This window comes from Heterodontus francisci, chromosome 3 (assembly GCF_036365525.1).
Source record: "Heterodontus francisci isolate sHetFra1 chromosome 3, sHetFra1.hap1, whole genome shotgun sequence".
NCBI lineage: Eukaryota > Metazoa > Chordata > Chondrichthyes > Heterodontiformes > Heterodontidae > Heterodontus > Heterodontus francisci.
The window spans coordinates 27881191-27907484 of record NC_090373.1 but is presented as its reverse complement, the minus strand read 5'-3'; the positions used below and the strand labels follow the sequence as shown (position 1 = coordinate 27907484).

Genomic DNA, 26294 nt, shown 5'->3' with positions numbered 1-26294 from the left:
GGACTGGTCAGGTGGGCAGAAAAGTGGCAAATGGAATTTAACCCAGAGAAGTATGAGGTGATGAATTTGGGGAGATCAAACATAGCAAAGGAATACACAATAAATGGGAGGATACTGAGAGGTGTAGAGGAAGTGAGGGACCTTGGAGTGTATGTCTACAGATCCCTGAAGGTAGCAGGAGAGGTTGATAAGGTGGTTAAGAAGGTATATGGAATCCTTTCCTTCCTTAGCCGAGGTCTAGAATATAAGAACAGGGAGGTTATGGTGGAACTATATAAAACATTAGTTAGGCCACAACTTGAGTACCTTGTGCAATTCTGGTCACCTCATTACAGAAAGGATGTAATTGCACTAGAGAGGGTACAGAGGAGATTTACGAGGATGTTGTCAGGACTGGAAAATTGCAGCTATGCGGAAAGATTGGACAGGCTGGGGTTGTTCCAAGGAGAACAGAAGAAGCTGAGGGGAGATTTGATTGAGATGTACAAAATTGTGAGGGGCCTGGATAGAGTGGATGGAAAGGGCCTATTTACTTTAGCAGAGGAGTCAGTGACTAGGGAGCATATATTTAAAGTAATTGGTAGAAGGATTAGTGGGGAGATGAGGAAAAATATTTTCACCCAGAGGGTGGTGGGGTCTGGAACTCACTGCCTGAAAGAGTGGTAGAGGCAGAAAATCTCATCTCAATTAAAATATGCCTGGATGTGCACCTGAAGTGCCGTTACCTGCAGGGCTATGGACCAAATGCTGGGTGGCTCTTGTTTTCAGCCAGTGCAAACACAATGGACCAAGTGGCCTCTTTCTATGTTGTAAGCTTTCTATGATTCTTTACTCTTATACTCCAATCCTTTGTAATAAAGGGTTAACTTTCTGTGATTCATGTACAAGGACACTCAGGTCCCTCTGAATGCCAACATTTCCCAATCTCGCCATTTAAAAATATTCTGCTTTTCTATTTTTCTTACCAAAGTAGATAATTTCAAATTTCTCCACATTATATTCCATCTGCCACATTCTTGCCTATTCACTTAACCTGTTTAAATCCTTTCTGTGTCCTCCTCACAGCGTAGATAAGTCCCCAGGGCCTGATGGGATCTACCCCAGAATACTGAGGGAGGCAAGGGAAGAAATTGCTGGGGCCTTGACAGAAATCTTTGTATCCTCATTGGCTACAGGTGAGGTCCCAGAGGACTGGAGAATAGCCAATGTTGTTCCTTTGTTTAAGAAGGGTGGCAAGGATAATCCAGGAAATTATAGGCCGGTGAGCCTTAAGTCAGTGGTAGGGAAATTATTAGAGAGGATTCTTCGGGACAGGATTTACTCCCATTTGGAAACAAACGAACTTATTAGTGAGAGGCAGCATGGTTTTGTGAAGGGGAGGTCGTGTCTTACTAATTTGATTGAGTTTTTTGAGGAAGTGACGAAGATGATTGATGAAGGAAGGGTAGTGGATGTTATCTATATGGACTTCAGTAAAGCCTTTGACAAGGTCCCTCATGGCAGACTGGTACAAAAGGTGAAGTCACACGGGATCAGAGGTGAGCTGACAAGATGGATACAGAACTGGCTCTGTCATAGAAGATAGAGGGTATCAGTGGAAGGGTGCTTTTCTGAAAAGAGGGATGTGACTAGTGGTGTTCCGCAGGGATCAGTGCTGGGACCTTTGCTCTTTGTAGTATATATAAATGATTTGGAGGAAAATGTAGCTGGTCTGATTAGTAAGTTTGCGGATGACACAAAGGTTGGTGGAGTTGTGGATACTGATGAGGATTGTCAGAGGATACAGCAGGATATAGATCAGTTGGAGACTTGGGCGGAGAAATGGCAGATGGAGTTTAATTCGGACAAATGTGAGGTAATGCATTTTGGAAGGTCTAATGCAGGTGGGAAGTATACAGTAAATGGCAGAACCCTTAGGAGTATTGACAGGCAGAGAGATCTGGGCGTACAGGTCCACAGGTCACTGAAAGTGGCAACGCAGGTGGATAAGGTAGTCAAGAAGGCATACGGCATGCTTGCCTTCATCGGTCGGGGTATAGAGTATAAAAATAGGCAAGTCATGCCGCAGCTGTACAGAACTTTAGTTAGGCCACACCTAGAATATTGCGTGCAATTCTGGTCGCCACACTACCAGAAGGGCGTGGAGGCTTTGGAGAGAGTACAGAAGAGGTTTACCAGGATGTTGCCTGGTCTGGAGGGCATTAGCTATGAGGAGAGGTTGGATAAACTCTGATTGTTTTCACTGGAACGACGGAGATGGAGGGGCGACATGATAGAGGTTCACAAAGTTATAAGCGGCATGGACAGAGTGGATAGTCAGAAGCTTTTTCCCAGGGTGGAAGTCAGTTACTAGGGGACATAGGTTTAAGTTGAGAGGGGCAAAGTTTAGAGGGGATGTGCGAGGCAAGTTCTTTATACAGAGGGTGGTGAGTGCCTGGAACTTGCTGCTGGGGGAGGTGGTGGAAGCAGGTACGATAGCGACGTTTAAGAGGCATCTTGACAAATACATGAATAGGATGGAAATAGAGGGATACGGACCCCGGAAGTGCAGAAGGATTTAGTTTAGGCAGGCATCAAGATCGGAGCAGGCTTGGAGGGCCGAATGACCTGTTCCTGTGCTGTACTGTTCTTTGTTGTTCTTAGTTTCCCACCTAACTTTGTATTATCAGCAAACTGTGTATAGTTTTGGTCTCCTTATTGAAAAAGGATATAATTGTGTTAGAAGCAGTTCAGAGAAGGTTCACAGGACTCACTCACTCCGGGGATGAAGGGCTTATCTTGTGAAGAAAGGTTGAACAGGTTAGGCCTATACCTGTTGGAGTTTAAAAGAATGAGAGGTGATCTTATTGAAACATACAAGATCCTGAGAGGACTTTTGATCGAGTGGATGTTTCCTCTTATGGGGGAGACTAGAACAGGGGGACACAATTTAAGAATAAGAGATCCCCCTTTTAAGACGGACGAGAATTTTTTTTTCTGAAAGGGTTGTTACTCTGTGGAATTCTCTTCCCCAGGAAGCAGTGGAGCCTGGGTCATTGAATTTTTCAAGGCTGAGTTAGATAATTTTTTTTTACAGACAAGGGAGTCAAGGGGCATGGGGGGCAGACAGGAAAGTGGAGTTGAGACCACAACCAGATCAACCATGATCATTTCGAATGGCAGAGCAGGCTTGAAGGGCTGAATGGACTACTCCTGCTCCTAAGCCTTATGTTCCTAAACTTGGATACATTGCACTAGTGGTTTTTAAACAATTTTGGTTGAAGGACCCATTTTCAAATGGATTAGTAATCACAAACCCCCAACACCCTCCTGTGAATTAGAATACCAGAAACTCCATGCACATTTACACTTCTGAATGTAAAGTTCAACAATTTCCTGGACTTGCATGAAATTTTGACAGGGGTGTCCAATATGATGAGCACTGAGTGGTTGAAGTGAAAACTTCCATCTTCCCTTCAGCTGAAAGATAACCCTACAGTAAAGCCTGGCTACCTGACCTGAACCCGACTAGACCTGACTACATGTGTCAGGTTTGGGTCGGGTTGGGTCGAGTCGATATTCCGAGTCCAGCATTCTGGGAACTCACAGGATCAAGCTTACCCATGATTCCCCACAACTCCATCAGCAGGAATAGCCTACTGCCGGAACGGATGAACGATATTTGTGTCAGGTCGGGTCGGGTCAGGTCGGGTCGGGCGCAAAAAAAAATTAAAGGGCTCGGGCCCAGGTCAGGTTTCAATTTTATACCCGAGCAGGCCTTTACCCTACAGGTTCAGCAACATGCCTGTTAAATATGTCACCACACCACATGACACCTCCCTGCTCTTCCTGGAGTGGGATTAGGCTCGCTGCCTCTGGGTGGGAGTTTCAGGTGTGACCTTTAACTGCCAGTCTACTTACTGCACAGCTGCTGAGTGTTTCAGGAATTCTTCCCCCCCCCCCCCCGCCCCCCCCTGCTATTTTCCAGCCTGTCTGCACTGGAATATTGTGAGCTTCCTGGTGTGTGGCACCTCTGCAACTGGGACACTGCCAGTAACTGGGATGGAAAACAGCAGATACCCAACCCGTGCCATCCCAACAATGTGTCACAATTACATTACTTTGCGGACTCCCTGGAAAGTGTCTACTCACCCCTGTGTGCATTGCACACAATCCCCTCATCTAAGTCACTAATATAGATTGTAAACAGCTGAAGCCCAAGCACTGATCCATGTGGTACCTCACTAGTTACAGCCTGCAAACCCGAAAATGACCCATCTGTTTCTACTCTCTATATATTACCCCAATCCCATGAACCATAATTTTGTGTAATAATTTCTTGTGTGGCTTTTGAAAATACAAATACGCTGCATCCACTGGCTCCCTCTTATCCATCCTACTAGTTACAACCTCAAAAAAACTATTACAGATTTGTCAAACATAATTTCCCTTTCATAAATCTGTGTTGATTCTGCCCATTCATATTAAGATTTGTTAAGTACCCTGTTACCATGTCCCTAATAATAGATTTCAGCATTTTCCCTACTTACTGATGTCAGGCTAACTGGCCTAGAGTTCCCTGTTTTCTCTCTCCCTCCTTTCTTGAACAGCAGGGTTACATTTGCTAATTTCCAATCCATGAGAACTGTTCCAGGATCTAGGGAATTCTGGATGATCAAAGTCAATGAATCCGCTATCTCTACAGCCACCTCTTCTAAAACCCTAAGGTGTAGGCCATCAGGTCCAGGGGATTTCTCATCTTTTAGTACCATTCATTTCTCAAGTACTATTTCTTTACTACAATAAAAGCAAAATACTGTGAATGCTGGAAATCTGAAATAAAAATAGAAAGTGCTGGGAATACACTGCAGGTCTGGCAGCATCTGTGGAGAGTGAAACAGAGTTAATATTTCAGCTTGATGACCTTTCATCACAACTGGCAAAGGTTAGAAATGTAATAAATCTACAGACATGTACACCAAGATCCCTCTGACCTTCTGTAGTTCCTAGAGTCCTACCATCCATTGTATTTTCCCTTGCCTTGTTAGTCCTCCCAAAATGCATCACCTCACACTTCTCAGGATTACATTCCATTTGCCACTGCTCTGCCCATCTTCCAAGCCCATCTATATCGTCCTGTATTCTGCTTTCCTCACTATTTACGACACCACCAATTTTCAAGTCATCTGCAAACTTACTTATCATACCTCCTATATTCACGTCTAAATCATTAATGTACACTACAAACAGCAAGGGCCCCAGCACCAATCCCTGCGGTACACACTGGTCACAAGCTTCCACTCACAAAAACAACCCTCGACCATCACCCTCTGCCTCCTGCCACGAAGCCAATTTTGTATCCACTTTGCCAAATTGCCTTGGATCCCATGGGCTCTTACCTTGTTAATCAAACTCCCATGCTGGATCTTATCAAAAGCCTTTCTGAAGTACATGTAGACTACATCAACTGTTTTACCCTCATCTACACATCTAGTCTTCGCCTCGAAAAATTCAATCAAATTAGTTAGACACGATCTCCCCCTGACAAAACCATGCTGACTATCCCTGATTAATCCCTGCCTCTCCAAGTGGAGATTAATCCTGTCCCTCAGAATTTTTTCCTACCTTCGTACCTCTCCTGTGGCCAGAGAGGATTTGAAAATATGTGTCAGAGCCCCTGCTATCACCTCCCTTGCCTCACATAACAGCCTGGGATACATCTCATCTGGGCCTGGGGATTTATCCACTTTTAAGTCTGCTAAAATAGCTAATACTTCCTCCCTTTCAATGCTAATATGTTCAAGTAAATGTGGTTAAGTGGTTTGGTGTCTAATTGTACTTTACGAAATTCCTATGAAGTGCCATGTTTAAGGCACTGTACAAATGCAAATTGTAGTTGTTGTTTTGTACTCAGAGCCTTGCTGATTTGAGGAGAAAACATTTGCTGAATTTTGGGGAAAAAGGCGGAGGAATGGGACTAGCTGATTTGCTCTTGCAGAGAGCTGACACAGACATGTCGGGCTGAATGACCTCTTCCTGTACTGTAACCATTCTATGATTATATAAAAGCAAAATACTGCAGATGCTGGAAATCTGAAATATCTGAAACTATTTCATAATTCTCATCTTCCTCACCGCCAGCACTGAGCATGCGCCTGGCGGACCCTGACATCGCCAACCGTCTCGCTTTCCGCACGCTCGGCCCCGCCTACCCACCGACAGTTTGACCAATCCCGCTCCTCCTTTCACAAACCTCATGGCCGGACCAATTGGAGCTCGTAGTTAATGATGCCTTTGGCGGCGACCAATCGCCGATTTCGTTTCAAGGAGGGACACGGCGCAGAGCGTGGAAACGGACAACAAACATGGCGGAAGGTTAGTGCTGCACTTTGGAGTGAGTCGGCCTTTTACTGTCAGGCTGCATATTATTGGTGCGTACAGAGGGGTTGTTTTTGATTCATGGTAACGGCTGAAATGCTGCCTGAGGGGAAGGAGCTGAAGTTGTTTCCCCGAGGTGAAGGGTTGGGGATCTTGTACTGTGCGGCCAGGCCGCAAATCTCCCATCAGCCGTGGGATCCGAGCCCCGCCGCTGGAGGTTTCTCCGGCTCCGCAGTTTGAGCGGACCCGCTCTCTCGAAACCCCACATTGGCGACCCCAACCCTGCTTGTGCTTCTGTGTTACTTACTGGCTTGTTGGTGCTGTTGGAAGTTTGTGGGTCTGGAGGTTTGCGAGGGAAGGGTAGATATTAAATAAAAGCACCGCGATCTGTTGGTAACAACAACTTTTACTGACCAACATTAGTCCCTGGTTTCTCTCTGCGTCTGACAATTAAAGTTATTATCCATGTGTTTAAACCTCTCCGTGCTCTCTCTTCCTATCTCTCTCTGTGACTTACTCTAGCTCTTGTGAATCCTCCCTATCTGCATATGACTGCTTCAGTCCCAGCCAGGAATTTTGCTTTGCCTCTCCTTCCTCTCTTTTCAAGACCTCACCTCTTTGCCCAAACCTTTGGACATTACTCATTAATCGATCCTGTGGCTCATCGTCTTTTTTTCTTGATGTCTTGGAATGTTTTCCGACATTGAAGCTGCTCTGTAAATTCAAGTTATTGAGTTGACAATTAACGGGAGCTTTCATTTAACATTGACGCCCCGAGGCTTCGTGTTTGAGATGGAAACATTAGCATCCTCGTCAGAATGGAAAGGTGTGTTACCTTTAACCAAGTCCTACCCCAATTTGCTATTAATACCTCTTGAGTCACTAATACTCAGCAATGTGAGTAACTAGGTCACCACTACTTGTTTGAAAATGTTATTTTAGGGGTCTTGAAAGTGCATCCTATGTGTGGTGTTCTCCTAAATATATCTTTAAATTCTGCTGCCAGTCTCCCTCTAACCTGGAAGCAAAGGGAAACAGTATGTACAGAAATACTATGGCAGTCTGACAACTACCTTTTGCATAATACTTGTATCTTGATGTGCTTACAGGACTGGGGCACATTTATGTTATCAAGTTGTTGTGCATATACAGAGCAAAGTTCACACTGGTGCCACTGCAGCACATTTACTAGTAACAGTTAGACTGGCAACAAGTGTTAAACTACTTTTTTTCCCTAATGTCTGTGACCTGGCCAGCAAAATATAAAAGCAACTTAAGACATTCACCTATCTGAAATATTGTGGAAGAGATGGTCTCATGCCAGAAAGAATGGGCATTAATGGTATGTAAAAAAAAAACTTGCATTTAAGAACATACAAATTAGGAGCAGGAGTAGGCCATTTGGCCCTCCAAGCCTGTTCTGTCATTCAATAAGTTTATGACTCATCATCTACCTTGACTCTACCTTCTTGCACTATCCCAATGACCACCTGACATTGAGCCACAGCTGACACTTAAAGACTGCTGATGTGAAACCCTTTGAAAAATTTTTAACTTGAATGTGAAAAGTAATACTGTGACCAAGAGATTTTAACAAGATCTCGTTGAATACTGTGATCTCACCCTTGCCATCGCATATGCTTAAATAGGACAGTAGGTACTGCATTACTTTTCAGTGTCCTAGTTTTAAGCACTCAATTAGGAATATGAACTGGAGCAGGTCGCCCAGCCCTTCGAGCCTGTTTGACCATTCAGTAAGATCATGGCTGATCTGTATCTTAATCTGTTTCTGTATCCACCTGCTTTGGCTCCATATCCTTTTGTATCCTGAGCTAGCAAAAATCTGTCAATCTTAGCTTAAATGATCTTCTGGTTTTTGCATGAAGAAGTGTTTCCTAACTTCTCTCCTGAAAGGATTACCCTGATTTTAAGATCATGTCCCCTTGTCTTTGACTACTCCATCAGTGGCAAAGGTTTCCCTCTATTTACCTTATCAATTCCTTTCAAAATCCTAAAACACTCAATCAAATCACCCCTTGACCTTCTTTATTCTGGAGAATACAGGCCTAATTTATGTAAACGATTTATCTTTATATAGTGCCTTTCATGTAATAAAATGTCCCAAGGTGCTTTACAGGAGCATTATAAAATAAAACGACACCGAGCTACATAAGGAGATATTGGGTCAGGTGACCAAAAGCTTGGTCAAAGAGGCGGAGTTTAAGGAGTGTCTTGAAGGAGGAGAGATGTAGTGAAGGTATTCCAGAATTTAGGGCCTAGGCAACTGAAGGCATGGCCACCAGTGGTGGAACAATTAAAATCGGGGATTCTCAAGAGGCTAGAATTAGAGGAGTACAGATATCTGAGGGTTGAAGGAGATTAGAGATATGGAGGGATTTTTGACTTTGCTTGATCACGTGCTAATGTAGGTCAGGGAGCGCAGGGTTGATAAGTGAATGGGAATTAGTGTGAGTTAAGACATGGGCAGCAGAGTTTTGGATGACCTTAAGGTTATGGAGGGTAGAATGTGGGAGACCAGCCAGTAGTCAAGTCTAGAGGTAACGAAGGCATGAATGTGGGGTTTCAGCAGATGAGCTGAGACAGGTGGAAATAGGCAATCTTAGTGATGGCAAAATACTGCGGATGCTGGAAATCTGAAATAAAAACAGAAAATGCTGGAAATACTCTGGTAGCATCAGTGGAGAGAGAAACAATTAATGTTTCGGGTCGATGACCTTTCATCACAACTGGGAACACTAGCGATGTAATAGGTTTTAAGCAAGTGAAAGGGAGAAGTGTGGGAAAAAGAACAAAAGAGAAGGTCTGTAGGGTGGAAGATGGGAGAGGTTAAATGACAAAAGGGTTGATGGTGCAAAGCAAAGGGAAGTGGTAATGGGACAAGTAAAGAAACAAAAGATATGTCCTCATATTTCCTCACAAAAGATATGTTCTCACATTGAATAAATTTTCCCTTAACTCCATTCACTTCCAAATTAAGAAGTGTTGCTATGGATGACCGCATGAGTCCTATGCCTGCCTTTCTGTGGGATATGTGGAACATTCCTTGTTCCAATCCGATTGAGGCCCCCTCCCTCACCTATTTTTCCAGTACGTTTTTGACTATCGGTGCCGTTTCCTGCTTTCACCCAGAACTGGAAAATTTCATCAACTTTGCTTCCAATTTTCACCCTTCTCTCATCTTCACATGGTCCATCTCCAACACTTCCCTTCCCTTCTCAACTTCAATGCCTATCCCCAGAAATGGAGGCAATCAACGAATATTCACTCTTTGTCCAGTGACTCCCACAGCTACCTCAACCACACTTCCTCAGAATCTGCTTCCTGAAAGGACTCCATTCCATTCCCCCAGTTTCTCTGTTGCATCTGTTCTGATGACATAACCTTCCAAACCTCTGCTTCTGATGTATCTTCCTTTTTCCCCACCCAAGGATTTCCCCCCCTGCCCCCGTGATTGACAGAGCCCTCAACCATGTCTGTCCCAATTTCTGCACTTCTGTTCTCACCCCTTCCCTCCCAGAACTACGATAGGGTTCTCTTTGTCCTCGCCTTCCACCTCACCAGCCTCTGTATTCAACAGATCATCCTCTGCCATTTCTGCTGCCACAGCGTAATGCCACCACCAAACATGTCTTCCCCTCCCCTCTCAGCATTCCAACGGTACTGTTCCCTCTGTGACACCCTCGTTCACCCTCCTCTTTCAGCATTCCAAAGGGACTGTTTCCTCCTCAACTCCGAGTCACTCATCAATCACCTACAACACCCTCTCCTCTTCCCATGTCACCTTTCCATGCAAGTGCAGGAGATGCAATACCTGTCGTTTTAGCTCCTCTCTCCTCACCGGCCAAGGCCCCAAACATTACTTCCAAGCGAAACAGCGGTTTATGTCAACTTCTTTGAATTTAGTATACAGTATTTGCTGCTCACAATGCTGTCTGCTCTATATTGGGGGTGTTCTAGAGGCCAGAATTAGATTGCAGATGTCTTGAAGTGTGGGACTGGAGAAGATTACATAGATAGGGAGGGGAGGCCATGGAGGGATTTTAAACAAGGATGAGAACTTTAAAAATCGAGGCATTACATAACCAGGGACCAGTGTAGATCAGCGAGCACAAGGGTGGTGGGTAAACTGGATTTGGTGTGATTTAGGACATGGGCAGCAGAGTTTTTAGAGTTAACAGAGGATACAATGTGGGAGACTGGCCAGAGGTGCATTAGAATCATCATCCAGAGGTAACAAAGGCGTGGATAAAGGTTTCAGCAGCAGATGAGCTGTTGCAGCAACTGGGTCAGCTGATGAGGTGAAAATAGGCAGTTTTAGTGATGGGGCGGATATGTGGGCGGGAGCTCATTTCGAGGTCAGATATGACGCCAAGATCTGGTTCAGCCTCAGACAGTTGCCAGGGAGAGGGATGGAGTTGGTAGTTAGGGAATGGAGTTTGTGGCAGGGACCAAAGACAATGGCCGGAATTTTACACTGGGCAGGAGGCCCTGCCCTCCACCCAAAAAGTCGGTGGCAAGCCTACCTGCACCGGGCCTGGGGAGCCAGACTGGAATTTTTCGCTCCCCAGGCCCTTAGTTGGTCTTGGGTGGGACTTCCACCTCCTTGAGGCAGGACGTCCCGCCTAATGGAGCTGCCGGCCAATCAGAGGGCTGGCACCTTGTAATCCCAGCAGCGCCCCCAGGAGCGGTGTCCGCTGCTTGGACTACACCCAGCCATCAGAGGCGACAGGAAGGATGGCTCTGGACCTCAGCTAAGTGTCCCCGGCAAGGCCGTAAAAAATCGGCTATGTCCGATCAGACGGGCCCCCCAGCACGCAAGAAAGGTACCTGGTTTTACCAGGTGGGGTACTTGGGGCCTTTGCCATCCAGCCGCCAAGGATAAAATACCCGCAGTGGCGGGAGAAGGCTCTTAAAGTGCCAGTTAACTTGAGGGCCTCGATTGGCCTGGGGCGGCCGGACTGTTTATCCTCGCTGCCTCCCCACATAAAATTGCAGTGGGGGTGGGAGGGGGTCAGGAACAGCACCCCCCCCCCCCCCCCACCTCTCACTCAATTTTATGCTCCCCTCGCCACAAGCCCACTCAGGGGGGCTGTAAAATTACAGCCAATGGCTTGGGGCTTCCTAATATTTAGCTTCAGCTGTAGTTTTACCTAATAATGGTTTTGACTTGTTTGCTGTTATCAGTTTGTGTTTCATCCTGTTAATGTTAACCGTACCAAAATCTAGAATCTTAGTAACTGTCAAGTTTTTTTTTCTTTCAAACTTTTCATTGAATTCAATAATACAATTGAGAAGGGGACAAAAGAGGTAAAGAAAAAGTAAAAAAAAAAAGGTTTTTAAAAAAAAAATCTCATGCTAATTACATTCTGCAGGGGTGAGACATCACACTTGTAAAATTAAATTTTCAGGGCCAGAGAGGTGGTTTAGCACTAATTAAAACTATCACTTTCACCTTAATGCATCATCCTTAACCCCCCACGTTTAGTGGGTAAGTACTGCAACTACACACCCTTACATGTATTTTAATGCTGAGTCTACTGGTTAGGTACTGTTATAATGCAGCCCATGGAGGAACAGGGTAACTTAGACAGCAACTGCTTGATTTCTGCATCTGCCTGCATATGCCCAGACTCTGGAAGTTGATTTCTGATTTACTCCATAATATTGGTGAGTGCTGTTAGCCTCACTATTATTCTCAAATCAACCTCTGGGTTAATATCTCTTCCATTCCCCTGGATCTACATTATTCTTTGTACTTTTGTACCCTCTTTCCTTTAGTTTTGTTATCCCTCCCTTTTCTTGTTGATCATGGCTGTTTGTTTTATTTGGTAAGTAGAGCTGTTTCCCCTTTGGGGTATATATTGGTCCTGTATTTTAGCTGAATTCTTTTTGAACACCCACTATTCATCTGTCGTTTTACCCAGTAACAGTTGTGTGCAGTCTGCTGTTGTCAGTGTGTCTCATCCTGTCAAAGTTAGCCTGACCAAAATCTAGAATCTTAGTAACTATGTTAGGTTTGAAAAGGAAAAACTGAACATTGAATTTGATAATATGATCACTGTTACACTATTAAATAAGGGGTATATTACTTGTTACTAAATCTAGTGTGGCCTGCCTTGTTAGTTCTAGAATATGTGACTCCAGAAAATACAATGAATGCACTTAAAATTCACTACCTTTCTGACTTGAGCTTCTCCGCTGTTCCTGATCTATATGAAATTTAAAGTCTCCTGTTAAAACAACTCTCCTTTTGTGAAAAGCCTCTCTAATCTCTGAACTAGCAAATGCTGCCACTTCATTGCTGCTATCTGGCCAGTAGACAATTCCCAGTATAGTTTTAAGTCCTCTCTTTTTTACCTCAGTTCTAACCATAATCTTTGCTGATTGCTTTCCCCTATCCATGTTCTTTCTAATATTCTAATAGTATCTTGAATCAATAAGGCTCCGCCTCTATCAGTTTCCAAATCCTTTCTAAAGGACTTATAACCTGGAATAATTTAATTTCCAATCATGACTAGCTTCCAGCCATGTCTTTGTATTGGTCACCATTGTCATACCCTTGATATTTAAGCCTCTAATTAACTTTTTTTATTTTTATACTCCATGTATTAGTATATAAAACTCTAATTTAGGCAAGAGACCCAGACTTGTCTTTCTCACCGATCAACTTAATGCATTTCTTATTTTTCGCTTATGCTTTAACTGCTTTTTAAAAAAATCTCTTTTGTCAATTTAGTGCGGAGGGGATGGAAGCTAGGGCAGTTGCATGCTCCTCTTGCAGGATGTGGGAGGTAAGGGTCACCACTTGTGTCCCTGCTGACTTCACCTGTGAGAAGTGCACCCAACTCCAGCTCCTCACAGACTGCATTAGGGAACTGGAGCTGGATGAACTTCAGATCATTCAGGAGGCTGCGGGGGTGATGGAGAGCAGTTATAGGGAAGTAGTGACACCTAAGTTACAGGGTAAAGGTAGCTGGGTGACCATCAGGGGAGGGAAAGGGATTAGGCGCACAGTGCAGGAATCCCCTGTGGCCGTTCCCCTCAATAATAAGTATACCGTTTTGGATACGGTTGGGGGGGGGGACCTACCGGGCGAAAGCCACAGCGGCCAGGTCTCTGGCACTGAGCCTGGCTCAGAAGGGAAGGGGGGAGAATAGGAGAGCGATAGTGATAGGAGATTCAATGGTTAGAGGAACAGACAGGAGATTCTGTGGTTGCGAACGAGACTCCCGGATGGTATGCTGCCTCCCGGGTGCCAGGGTCAGGGATGTCTCGGATCGAGTCTACAGGATTCTTAAGGGGGAGGGGGAGCAGCCAGAAGTCGTGGTACACATCGCTAGCAATGACATAGCTAGGAAAAGGGATGAGGACCTGAAAAGCGAATATAGGGAGTTAGGTTGGAAGCTAAAAGGCAGGATGAGCAGAGTAGTAACCTCAGGATTGATACTGGTGCCATGTGCTAGTGAGGCCAGAAACAGAGCGAATGCAGCTGAACACGTGGCTGCAGAGCTGGTGTAGGAGGGAGGGCTTCAGATATGTGGATCATTGGGATACCTTCTGGGGAAGGTGGGACCTGTACAAGAAGGACGGGTTGCATCTGAACTGGAGGGGCACCAATATCCTGGGCGGGAGGTTTGCTAGAGCTCTTCGGGAGGGTTTAAACTAGTTTGGCAGGGGGATGGGAACCGGAGCTACAGATCAGTGGATGGGGTAGCTGTTGAACAGGCAGATACAGAGTGCAGAGAGTCTGTGAGGAAGGTTAGACAGTTGACAGGGCAAAGTTGCAGCCAGTATGATGGGTTGAAGTGTGTCTATTTTAACGCAAAAAGTGTCAGGAATAAGGGTGATGAACTTGGAGCATGGATCAGTACTTGGAGCTACGATGTTGTGGTCGTTACGGAGACTTGGATATCACGGGCAGGAATGGATGTTGGATGTTCCGGGGTTTAGATGTTTCAAAAGGAATAGGGAGGGAGGTAAAAGAGGTGGGGGAGTGGCATTGCTAATCAGGGATAGTATCAAAGCTGCAGAAAGGGAGGTTGTCGAGGAGGGTTTGTCTACTGAGTCAGTATGGGTGGAAGTCAGAAACAGGAAAGGAGCAGTCACTTTATTGGGAGTTTTCTATAGACCCCCCCAATAGCAACAGAGACATGGAGGAACAGATTGGGAGGCAGATTTTGGAAAGGTGCAGAAGTAACAGGGTTGTTGTCATGGGTGACTTCAACTTCCCTAATATTGATTGGAACCTCCTTAGTGCAAATAGTTTGGATGGAGCAGATTTTGTCAGGTGTGTCCAGGAAGGTTTCCTGACTCAATATGTAGATAGGCCAACTAGAGGGGAGGCTATGTTGGATTTGGTGCTTGGCAACGAACCAGGCCAGGTGGGAGAGCATTTTGGTGATAGTGATCACAACTCCTTGACCTTTACTATATTCATGGAGAGGGATAGGAGCAGACGGGATGGGAAAATATTTAATTGGGGGAGGGGGAATTACAATGCTATTAGGCAGGAACTGGGGAGCTTAAATTGGGAACAGATGTTCTCAGGGAAATGCACGACAGAAATGTGGAGGTTGTTTAGGGAGCACTTGCTGCGACTGCTGGATAGGTTTGTCCCGATGAGGCAAGGAAGGGATGGTTGGGTGAAGGAACCTTGGATGACGAGATGTGGAACAGCTAGTCAAGAGGAAGAAGGAAGCTTACTTAAGGTTGAGGAAGCAAGGATCAGACAGGGCTCCAGAGGGTTACAAGGTAGTCAGGAAGGAACTGAAGAATGGACTTAGGAGAGCTAGAAGGGGACATGAAGAAGTCTTGGCGGGTAGGATTAAGGAACAAGAGGATGGCCAGGGTGAGGGTAGGGCTGATCAGGGATAGTGGAGGGAACTTGTGCCTGGAGTCGGGGGAGGTCCTTAATGAATACTTTGCTTCAGTATTCACTAGTGAGAGGGACCTTGTCGTTTGTGAGGACAGCGTGAAACAGGCTGATATGCTCGAACAGGTTGATGTTAAGAAGGAGGATGTGCTGGAAATTTTGAAAGACATGAGGATAGATAAGTCCCCGGGGCCAGACGGGATATACCCAAGGTTATTACAGGAAGCGAGGGAAGAGATTGCCGCGCCTTTGGCGATTGATCTTTGCGTCCTCACTGTCCACTGGAGTAGTACCAGATGATTGGAGGGTGGCAAATGTTATTCCCTTGTTTGAAAAAGGGAATAGGGATAACCCTGGAAATTACAGACCAGTCAGTCTTATGTCAGTGGTGGGCAAATTATTGGAGAGGATTCTGAGAGACAGGATTTATGATTATTTGGAAAAGCATAGTTTGATTAGAGATAGTCAGCATGGCTTTGTGAGGGGCAGGTCATGCCTTACAAGCCTTACTGAATTCTTTGAGGATGTGACAAAACACATTGATGAAGGAAGAGCAGTGGATGTGGTGTATATGGATTTTAGCAAGGCGTTTGATAAGGTTCCCCTTGGTAGGCTCATTCAGAAAGTAAGGAGGCATGGGATACAGGGAAATTTGGCTGTCTGGATACAGAATTGGCTGACCCATAGAAGACAGAGGGTGGTAGTAGATGGAAAGTATTCAACCTGGAGCTCGGTGACCAGTGGTGTTCCGCAGGGATCTGTTCTGGGACCTCTGCTCTTTGTGATTTTTATAAATGACTTGGATGAGGAAGTGGAAGGCTGGGTTAGTAAGTTTCCGATGACACAAAGGTTGCTGGAGTTGTGGATAGTGTGGAGGGCTGTTGTAGGTTGCAACAGGACATTGACAGGATGCAGAACTGGGCTGAGAAGTGGCAGATGGAGTTCAACCTGGAAAAGTGTGAAGTGATTCATTTTGGAAGGTCGAATTTGAATGCAGAATACAGGCTTAAAGACAGGATTCTTGGTAGTGTTGAGGAACAGAGGGATCTTGGGGTCCACGTCCATAGATCCTTCAAAGTTGCCACCCAAGTTGATAGGGTTGTTAAGGCGTATGGGGTGTTGGCTTTCATTAACAGGGGGATTGAGTTTAAGAGCCACGAGGTTATGCTGCAGCTCTATAAAGCCCTGGTTCGACCATACTTGGAATATTATGTTCAGTTCTGGTCGCCTCATTATAGGAAGGATGTGGAAGCTTTAGAGAGGGTGCAGAGGAGATTTACCAGGATGCTTCCTGGACTGGAGGGCATGTCTTGTGAAGAAAGGTTGAGGGAGCTAGGGCTTTTCTCATTGGAGCGAAGAAGGATGAGAGGTGACTTGATAGAGGGGTACAAGATGATGAGAGGCATAGATAGAGTGGATAGCCAGAGACTTTTTCCCAGGGCGGAAAGGGCTATCACCAGGGGGCATAATTTTAAGGTGATTGGAGGAAGGTTTCGGGGAGATGTCAGAGGTAGGTTCTTTACACAGAGAGTGGTGGGTGTGTGGAATGCGCTGCCAGCGGTGGTAGTAGAAGCAGATACATTAGGGACATTTAAGCGACTCTTGGATAGGTACATGGATGATAGTAGAATGAAGGGTATGTAGGTAGTTTGATCTTCGAGTCGGTTAAAGGGTCGGCACAACATCGTGGGCCGAAGGGCCTGTACTGTACTGTACTGTTCTATGTTCTTCAGTTATTTTGGTATTCCCTTCACCTGGAGTATCTATATCGCTGTTTGTGATCCGAACTCTGATTTTATCCCTCTTTTTTTTTATCAATAATTTTTACTGTTGCTTCGGACTGAATCCTTTGTCCCACCACCCATTTATTCAAGTCCTTATTGCCACCTTATTTTTCCTTTCTGCTAAGACCTTGGTCCCAGCCTGGGTCAGGTGCAGCCTGTCCCATTGGTGCAGCTACCTCAGAACCCAGTACTTGCGCCACAAGTTCACCTTCCTGAGCTGTTTGCCCCTATGACAATAAGCATGTGGTTTGAATAATAATCCTGAGATGAGCAACCTTGATGACATCCTGCTTTTTAATTTAGTTCCTAACTCCTGGTACTCGTTATTGATCCTGACATGAACCGTAACTACTAGATCTCCCCCCTCCCTTTCCAGCCGCATTGAGATATCCCTCACTGAGGCACCAGGTTGGCAACACACTTCTTGGGATTCTGGATCATGGCTGCAGACAATGCTATCAGTGCCCGTTATTATTTAATCCCCGATAACTTCTGTATTTCTGTTCTGCTCCTCCCCTTTTGACATCAGATTCCCAGACAGCCTCCAGATTCAGCCCATGAACCCATCAGCTGCAGTCAAAAACATGCTTGTATTAGTGAAGCAAATCCAGTTAGCAGGAAACTACAATTGTCAGAATTTACTTGATGTGTTAGCTTATATATATGGACCATTCAGCATATAGGAACTCTCCTCCTCCTCCCCCCCACCCCCGTGCTGCAGTTTAGATTTGGTACAGCCTGCAATTCCAATTAGTAAGCCAATTAATTCACAATCAAATGACCCCTTTCAATCTCTTGATTAGCATTTATTGTTTCAACTCTACTTCGAAATGAAACTAGCAGTCTATATATTTGTAACAGTTCTGTAAATCCACAATAGATTAGAAATCCTTTATTTCTATTGCATCCAGAAAGTAATTGGTGTTGTTTCTTCCTCCGATCTGCTGGTACCTCCTATAAGTGCCCACTTCTAACTATGTCTGGAATCCTGAATATACTGCGTGAAACCGTTGTGAGGGTGAAACTTGATGGAGAATTTTCCTGCGTGGGCTGTGCTGTGATGTGTTAAATTAACCTGGTGCAAGTCATAATGGTGACTGCAACTGATCCTGGAAGAAAAATAACAGGACTCAGTGCAAAGAAGTGGCTTCTTCAGGAAGAAAGTGTTTTAAAATATAATTCCAGAAATTTTCCAAAGTGAATACATTGTCATTCTCTCTTTGGAGATTTTGATGTATCTGATTATTATATGGACGGAGAACCTTTCTGAGATGTTCCAGATTATGATTTTAATGCCGGTGTCTATTTCCTTAGAGCATGGCGATACACTCGCAGAACCAAATCTGGAAGGACAGATGCAGGTAATACCAGTCTGGAATAAGTGAGATACAAAGAACATAATTTTCTTGACTTTTATTTAAGTAGGACAAAAGCTACTGTTCTCAGATGAATTGTTTCTTTTTCAGATATCAGAAAATCCTCATGCGGAATATGGTCTCTCTGAGAACGTGCAGGTACTGAACTGAGCAATGTAATGGTTTACTCCAGGGACAGTTCATGTACAGTCAAGCCTATGTGCATGCAAGTTTTTCTGTGCAAGTAAATTGCAGAGTTATCTTCAATACATATTTACAGTGGTTTATATAAACCATGTGTGCTTGGTAAGCCTTTCATTTACCTTCATTAAAGCTTTCCTAATCTCCTATAGAGCTGTGTATGTGGCCATTCCAGGTAGCACTCAGTGAGTCAACAGGGCAAATGTTATAAAGCTATTATGACTCGGGATTTTAAAATACTGTTTGCAATGAATGCTTGAAGGAAGTATATTAACTATTTTATGTTTTCTTCTGGCCTTAATTACAATTCTCTAAAGGCTTCTTGGCTCTTCTGTTTGTAACTACCATTTGTTTTCCTCAGCTATCTACTGTCCATGAACCTTTGTCAGATTCTGTATGTAGATAGGCTTGACTGTGCTGACTACTAACCATTTACAAGAACTGCCATTGTGTTGACACGTTTACAAGCGCCATTAAACTCACATTTGAATTGCTTTACATTCTTAAAACTCAGTAGTGAGTTTACACACATTGCTGAGTTATGGGCTACTATAAATCATATAGCATCTCCCTGTTTATTTTTCCACTATAGGGCTGTGTGTATGTCACCATTCCAGGCAGCACCCAGTGAGTGATACATCAGGCTGTTAAGGCTTGGGATTGTAAAATACTGTTTCTGTGAATAACTTGGAGGAAGTATATTGGCTCTTTTATGTTCTCTTCTCTTAAGGTTCTTGGCTATTTTGACTGCCCTCTTGCTGTTATAGTACTGTAAGAATTTCCAAAGGGACAGCCTTTCCTAATAATTATTAAGTGACCCTCCTGCTGTAAAGTACATTTGGACAGGATGATGCTCTGTAATGACACCCTTACAATCAAATAACCCATTGATATTTGTTGTCTGTGCTCGCATGAGCAATGGACAGTTGAGCGAAACAAAGGCGGATCATGAATATCATAGTTAGAGGGCTTGTTTTGGGGAATACAGTTTTGGAGCAGTTATGACACAGGTTTAATTCCCTTCTCATCCCACAAATTCTCTGTTTTGTTCTCTATTACACTGTGATTAAAAAGTGTTTTTTACTGCAATTGCCCTGAGCTATGCTCACTAAATGAAGCCAGGTCAGAATGTTGTTTGCCTAGGAGCAGTGGCTGTTCTCTTGCTTGCGATGAGTAGAAAGGTAAGTAGGAGAATTACAAATCCTATTTTTAATAGTATTCTGCGGAAGGAATTTTATTTTGGTCATTGGTAGCAAATCTTATTTGGATTACAAACTGCAGAGGAATACTTAAGTTGAAGATGCACTGTGAGGATTAAAGTTAAAGCTGTTCATTTTTTTCTCAATGGAACAGAGGATAGTTGAGAATGAAAAACTGAATGCGGAGAAAACATCAAAACAGAAAGTGGATCTGCAATCTCTTCCAACTCGAGCGTATCTGGATCAAACAGTGGTACCCATTCTTTTGCAAGGCCTTTCAGTTCTGGCAAAAGAAAGGTAAGATGTTTATGGAAAGTGCATATATGCTGCTCTTGGGGCGATGGAATGGTTATATTGCATAAATCCACCCATTGCGTGCATTGCCAAGGGAGCTGAAAGGATTCTTTAAGTTGCAGGATGGCTGGGATCTTATATTTCAAAGCTACTGCTCTGTGCCTCGTCTTGTAAAATGAAACGAGAACTGTTAATGTAAAGTAACAGTAAGTATCTCTGAATCTTATTAATGCTGCAAACTTCACTCCTGGTCTGGATCACGTGGCAACAGCCAGATTGTTTTCACAGTTGGTATTTAGCAGTTTAATAATTTGTACATCATGGGGCCTACCTGTTTGCTAGCAGTTCAGGATTTCATACTATTTTCATTTTGCTAATCTTAGCCGAAGTAATTAAGTTCCTAATTTCAAAATGGGTTCAGTGGCAATGACACACAATGCCATTTGTACCAGAATATGTATACAAACAATGATCACTCTGAAGATCAGAGTGGGGCGGCGCAGTGGTTAGCACCGCAGCCTCACAGCTCCAGCGACCTGGGTTCAATTCTGGGTACTGCCTGTGTGGAGTTTGCAAGTTCTCCCTGTGTCTGCGTGGGTTTCCTCCGGGTGCTCCGGTTTCCTCCCACAGCCAAAAGACTTGCAGGTTGATAGGTTAATTGGCCATTATAAATTGCCCCTAGTATAGGTAGGTGGTAGGGACAGGTGAGGATGTGGTAGGAATATGGGATTAGTGTAGGATTAGTATAAATGGGTGGTTAATGGTCGGCACAAACTCGGTGGGCCGAAGGGCCTGTTTCAGTGCTGTATCTAAAAATCTAAATCTAAATCATGGAGCAAAATCTTCTAATGTAGCTAAATGTGGGATACCTTATCTTTATTGAGTTGGATATATAATCAATAAAATACCCATGTTGAGGCCTGTATGGAGCAGAAATTTTCACTATTATATTTATGCTTTTTAAAAACATTGAGTTGATGCACTCCTTTTTCACATTGTTCACCTCCATTCTAGACTTAATGCAATGATGGTTCCTGTTCTCAGTTGGAAGGGTTGTAATTGAAATGAGTTGGGACAATCTCAATCTCCTGAGTCCAAAGCACAAAACTGACAATTTATCTCGACGCTTGGTAGCCATGATGATAGCTGGCGTGGAATTGGACAATTTCTATCTGTATATTTGCTAATGCTCCTCCAAGGTTGGGGATTGAGGTGAAGTTGAGGTCAAAGCAGAGGATCTGCATCTGGTGGGTGATAACTGTTTAGGAGTGCTTTTCCATTTGTGATTGCTGTACTGGTAGCACATATTTCTAGGTCAGGTACAGCTTCACATTCCTGCCCCAGAGGGCATAGAGTACTTCCCTTTTTGTACCATTGTAAATTGGGATTGAACCTATGTTGCTGATTTCGAGCAGCGGGGACTGGACTGTTCCAGCATTAAAGGCTGAGTGATCTCTTGCTCCTGAGCAAAGGGCCAGGTCGTATTGCCTAAAATTGTATCTTCTGTCTGTCAAGGTTGAAACACTCCTTGTGTTTTGTGTGGCACAGAGCATGCCTAGGATTGGTGCAGTTGTCACCCTGCTCTCTGCAGGTCTAATCTTGGGTATTGCTCCCGGTGCCCTCTTTTGGTAATGTTTTTTTTCTGCATTGGCATTAAAAGAAATTTAAATGGAAGGGAAGAGTTCAAAAGTGAAACTCACTGGGAACACTAACATGTTGTGACCTGGAAGAGCAAGTTATCTCTAAACACAAGTAATGCTTCATGAAGAGATGGCTGTTTTTCAACTTGTTCCTAAAACTGTCACCAGAATAATTTTTATAATGCCATCTTTTATATACCAGCTCCTTCTTTAGAAACAAAGCACAGTTCTTGTGTGTTAGTGAAATAACTGCTGTTGGTTGATATAACTGGGTCTATTTTAAAAGCAAGCAGCTTTTGATATTACATGGGTCACATTCCCTCGATCCTCAGATTTCTGTTCTGTTACTATTTATTTGGGATGGTGAAAACCTCCAGGAAATGTTTGTCATTCAACTTATTTGGTCAGCATTTTTTCAGATACACTCCCATTCAGCTTTGAGGTTATCAGTGAAGCTGCAATCAGGTTGCCATTTATTAAATGTTAATTTTGCTGAAGACAGACTCATCTCCATTCTTTAAATGGATATCCTTTCCATACCTAACATGCTCTCATGAACTCCCTACTGGGATAAATGAGAATTGACAAAAGGTGTTTGATAAAGCCATATTAGGCTTGTTAACAAAATTGAAGCCCATGAGATAAAAGGGACAGCAGCAGCATGCATACAAAATTGGTTAAGGGATAGAAAACAGAGTTGTGGTGAATGGCTGTTTTTCAGACTGGAGGGAGGTATATTTCCCCGAGGTTCAGTACTGGGACCACTGTTTTTGATATAGATTAATGACTTGAACTGGGGGGTACGGGGTACAATTTTGAAATTTCAAGTTGACACAAAACTTGGAATTGTAGTAAACACTGAGGTAAGTAGTAATAGATTTCAAGAGGATGTAGCCAGGCTGGCAGAATAGGTGAGCACATTGTAGATGTGGGTCTATATTCTCTGGAGTCTAGAAGAATGCGAGGTGATCTCATTGAAATATTCACTATAATGAAGGGGCTTGACTGGGTAGAGACGTTGCTTCACCTGACTGGGGAATCTAGAACAAGAGGCACAGTTTTAGGGTTTAAAAAGCCAATCATTTAGGACTGAGATGAGAAATCTTTTCACTCAAAGGGTTATGAATCTTTGGAATTCCCTACCCCAAAGGATTGTGGATGTTACATCATTGTCTATCTCAGCTTTAAATATATTTAGAGTTTTGTTCTCTCAGGGAATCCAGGGATATGGGGAGCAGGTGGGTAAGTGGAGTTGAAGCCCAAGATCCGCCATGATCATAAATGGTGGAGCAGGTTTGATGGGCTGTATGGTCTACTCCTGCTTCTATTTCTTATGTTCTTATGAAATTCAACACAGCAAAGTCTGAGGTGATTCATTTTAGTAGGGCGAATGAGAGGTAGTACATGCTAATTGTACAATTATGAAAGGGGGTCCAAGAAGAAAGAGACCTGGGGGTGCTTCTGCACAGATCTTTGAAGGTGACATGACAGGTTAAAAATGCAGTTAATAAAGCATTTAGGATCCTGGGCTTTATAAACAGAAGCATAGAGTACAAAACTAGGGAGTCTTGCTAAACCTATGAATCAAATTCTGTGAACCGAACTTAGGAAGGACATGAAGGCTTTAGAGAGGATACAAGCAATTTACTAGAATAGTTCCAAGGGATGAGGGATTACAATTATGTGGATAGACTGGAGAAGCTGGTGGTCTCCTTAATTTGATAAAGGTGTTTTAAAATCATGACTGGTTTAGATATAGTAAATAAAGAGAAACTGTTTTGAATGGCTGAAAGTTCAATAATCTGAGGTACAGATTTAAGGTGAATGGCAAAAGAAGCAGAAGCGACTCGAGGAAAAACTTTTTTAATGCAATGAGTTGTTAAGATTTAGAATGTACTGCCTGATAGGGTGCTGCACACAGATTCAGAGTAGCTTTCAAAAGGAAATTAGATAAATACTTGAAGGAGAAAAATAAAATTACAGGGATATGGGAAAAGGGAAGAGTGGGATTAACTGGATTGCTCTTTGAAAGAGCCAACACAGACTCAATGGGCCAAACAGCCGCCTTCTGTGGTATTCTATGATTCTAAATAACTTGGGTGTTACTTAACTGAAATTGCAGGTAATTATGTAGCTATACTTTATTGTGCTACCTTAGACAGCAACTGAATCTCACTGACGTCAATTGTAATCTTGCAATTCTTTTTATCCCATCATCTGATCCTTTTTGTGGTTTGTGCTTAGCCAGTAAGGGAATACATATCAGCAACTGAAAAAGTTGTACAAACAGGCTAATGGCGTGAACATGGCGACAGCTGGGAGCAGGTACCCAAAGATTCTCTGACTTGAGATTTTCCCCAATTCTTCGGTTTAATTTTCAGAGTGAAATAAATGTCAGGATTAGTAGGGAAATCCTCAGTTCCCACAAGTTGTCTAGCTTGAAGTCCAAATTGAGCTTTGTGCAGAATCATTGTGGGTACTCCCAACTCCTGTACACCCATCAGGGTTTAGTTACTTGTTTTAAAGAGTTCTGAATGTCCAGATTATAAAGGAGCCTTTTATTCACCTTAAGTTGCCTTTCACCACAGGTAGTCTTTTTTTACTTCCTGGTCAAATTTGCTGCTATCAGCAGGTTGTAGTTTGAGATTAATCCAATTTGATGCAATGCCTAACAACCCATGAATGAAACATCTTGTGAAAATGTACAAGTGCTTCTGCACGAGTTAAGATCACACTTTGGATGTTTCTCGATCAAGTTGGCAATTTTGAAAAATAGTTAAACTATGTTTACCATAAAACATGTATGTTTGTTTGTTTGTTTATTCAGTAAATTCTGTGTTTTCCAGACCTCCCAATCCTATCGAATTTTTGGCTGCATACCTTCTTAAGAACAAGTCACAGTTTGAAGAGAGAAACTAGCTTGCATAGAACTACACGGAAATGGAAACTTCTTCAGTCCCATGCAGTTGAGAAGGGGAGGTGACTCTTAGAATATCACGGTTTGTAAAAACAATTAAAAGGAAAAATTGAATATGCATGAAGTGGCAATTATCTATATAAAGTATGGTAACTGCACAGTTCTTCACCATTTTCTGTTATTTATGTAAACATTGTGATGTTAAATAAACCACTGTTTTTAACATTGGTTCAATAATGTACACTTCTTTGCTCCATTCTGTATCTGACTTCAGAAAACACTGCTTTGCTGGTCATTTTTCTTTTGCAGAACAGGGAATACCCAGGAGGATTTGGAAATGTGTGTGGCAGAAGTATTTGAGTGGTTAAAAGATTTATGGTTAAGCTAATATGGCAGAGGGGTGGGCATAAATTGCTATCTGGTCCAAATTATCTGCACTGGGCAGGAAACCAAACAGAATGATGGACTAGCAGTGACAAATTTTCAAATTCTTACAAAATGAGGAACGATAGAATTCTGTGGATGAAGAAAGATTAAAGCAAAGCTTAAAAGGGAGATTAAAAGACGGCAGGTCATATAAAAGTAAACTAGTTAAGGATATTAATAAAATAATTAGCAGCTAAGACTACTCTCATTGAAGGAAAATCAAGTCATGGAGGATGTAGATATGGCAGAGATGTATAATTTTATCAGTTCTTGGATACATTGATGAAGTAACCATTTAGGTCTACAGGTAGATGACAGAATAAATGTCAGTGATAACAGAAAAAGAATTAGTTATGAAAAAAATGAGCAGTATTCAAAATGGATGTCACCGGGCCTTGATGGATTGCATCCATTCGTCTTGAATAAAGCCAGTGGACCTAGAGGCTCCGAGTACAATTTTTCAAAGCTCTTGATAGGCAAAATTGTGCCTGCGACTGGTAGGTAGCTAATGCAACACTTCTGGTCAAGAAGGGAAAAGAGGATAAACTGGTTAACTATAGACCAGTTATACAAACTTCTGTTGTGGGCAAACTTAAGAGATGAAATTAGTGAGCATTTAAAAATGCATGGCAGAATCATGGTCAGCCAACATCTTTTATTAAAAAGAAAAGCAAATTGTGTTTGACAAATGAAAAATTGGATAGATCGAAGGAATGCAGCAGACATAGTATTTATAGATTTTCAAAAGGTATTGAATAGGCAAGGTGTCAGAAGAAGTTTGTTTAAAAAGGTCAACATACAATGTGATGTGTAATCACATGGATGGAAAGTTGGTTGCCAGTAAACAAAGGTTAGAGTTGATTGTTTCTCAGTTTGGAGAACAGTTGGAAGTGGTGTACCCGACAGTATTAATGGCTGTTTAGATACATTTGGAATTGGCCATTGGGAACAAATGTTGAAATTATCTGATACAAAAGTAAGGGGTTTGGGGAAACAGCGAGAACTGTATCAGAAGCACTTGGTAGACAAGTGTTAAAAGTTTATGGTCTGCCATCAATACCTTCAGCATCTCCTATTAGTGGATCCCAGGTCCCATATGTTCTGGAGTTGACTCACTGCCCAATCTCAAATAGCATATCCAACAGGATGTATCACTGCAATGCTCTTGACGTACAAACTGGATATCATGTCCTTCATACATCACTTTGCGTGTGCTCCTCCGATCTTT

The 26294-nt window shown here is 43.2% G+C and overlaps 1 protein-coding gene across 1 annotated transcript; it reads left to right on the top strand.

Moving 5' to 3' along the window:
- The first annotated feature begins 6238 nt into the window (after positions 1-6238).
- dpy30 (dpy-30 histone methyltransferase complex regulatory subunit) lies at positions 6239-24868 on the top strand. Its single transcript, XM_068020349.1, has 5 exons — positions 6239-6354; positions 18349-18395; positions 18501-18548; positions 19944-20086; positions 24570-24868. Exons 1-5 carry the CDS (start codon positions 6345-6347, stop codon positions 24640-24642), a joined length of 321 nt encoding a protein of 106 aa, XP_067876450.1. The 5' UTR covers positions 6239-6344; the 3' UTR covers positions 24643-24868.
- The last annotated feature ends 1426 nt before the right edge of the window (positions 24869-26294 follow it).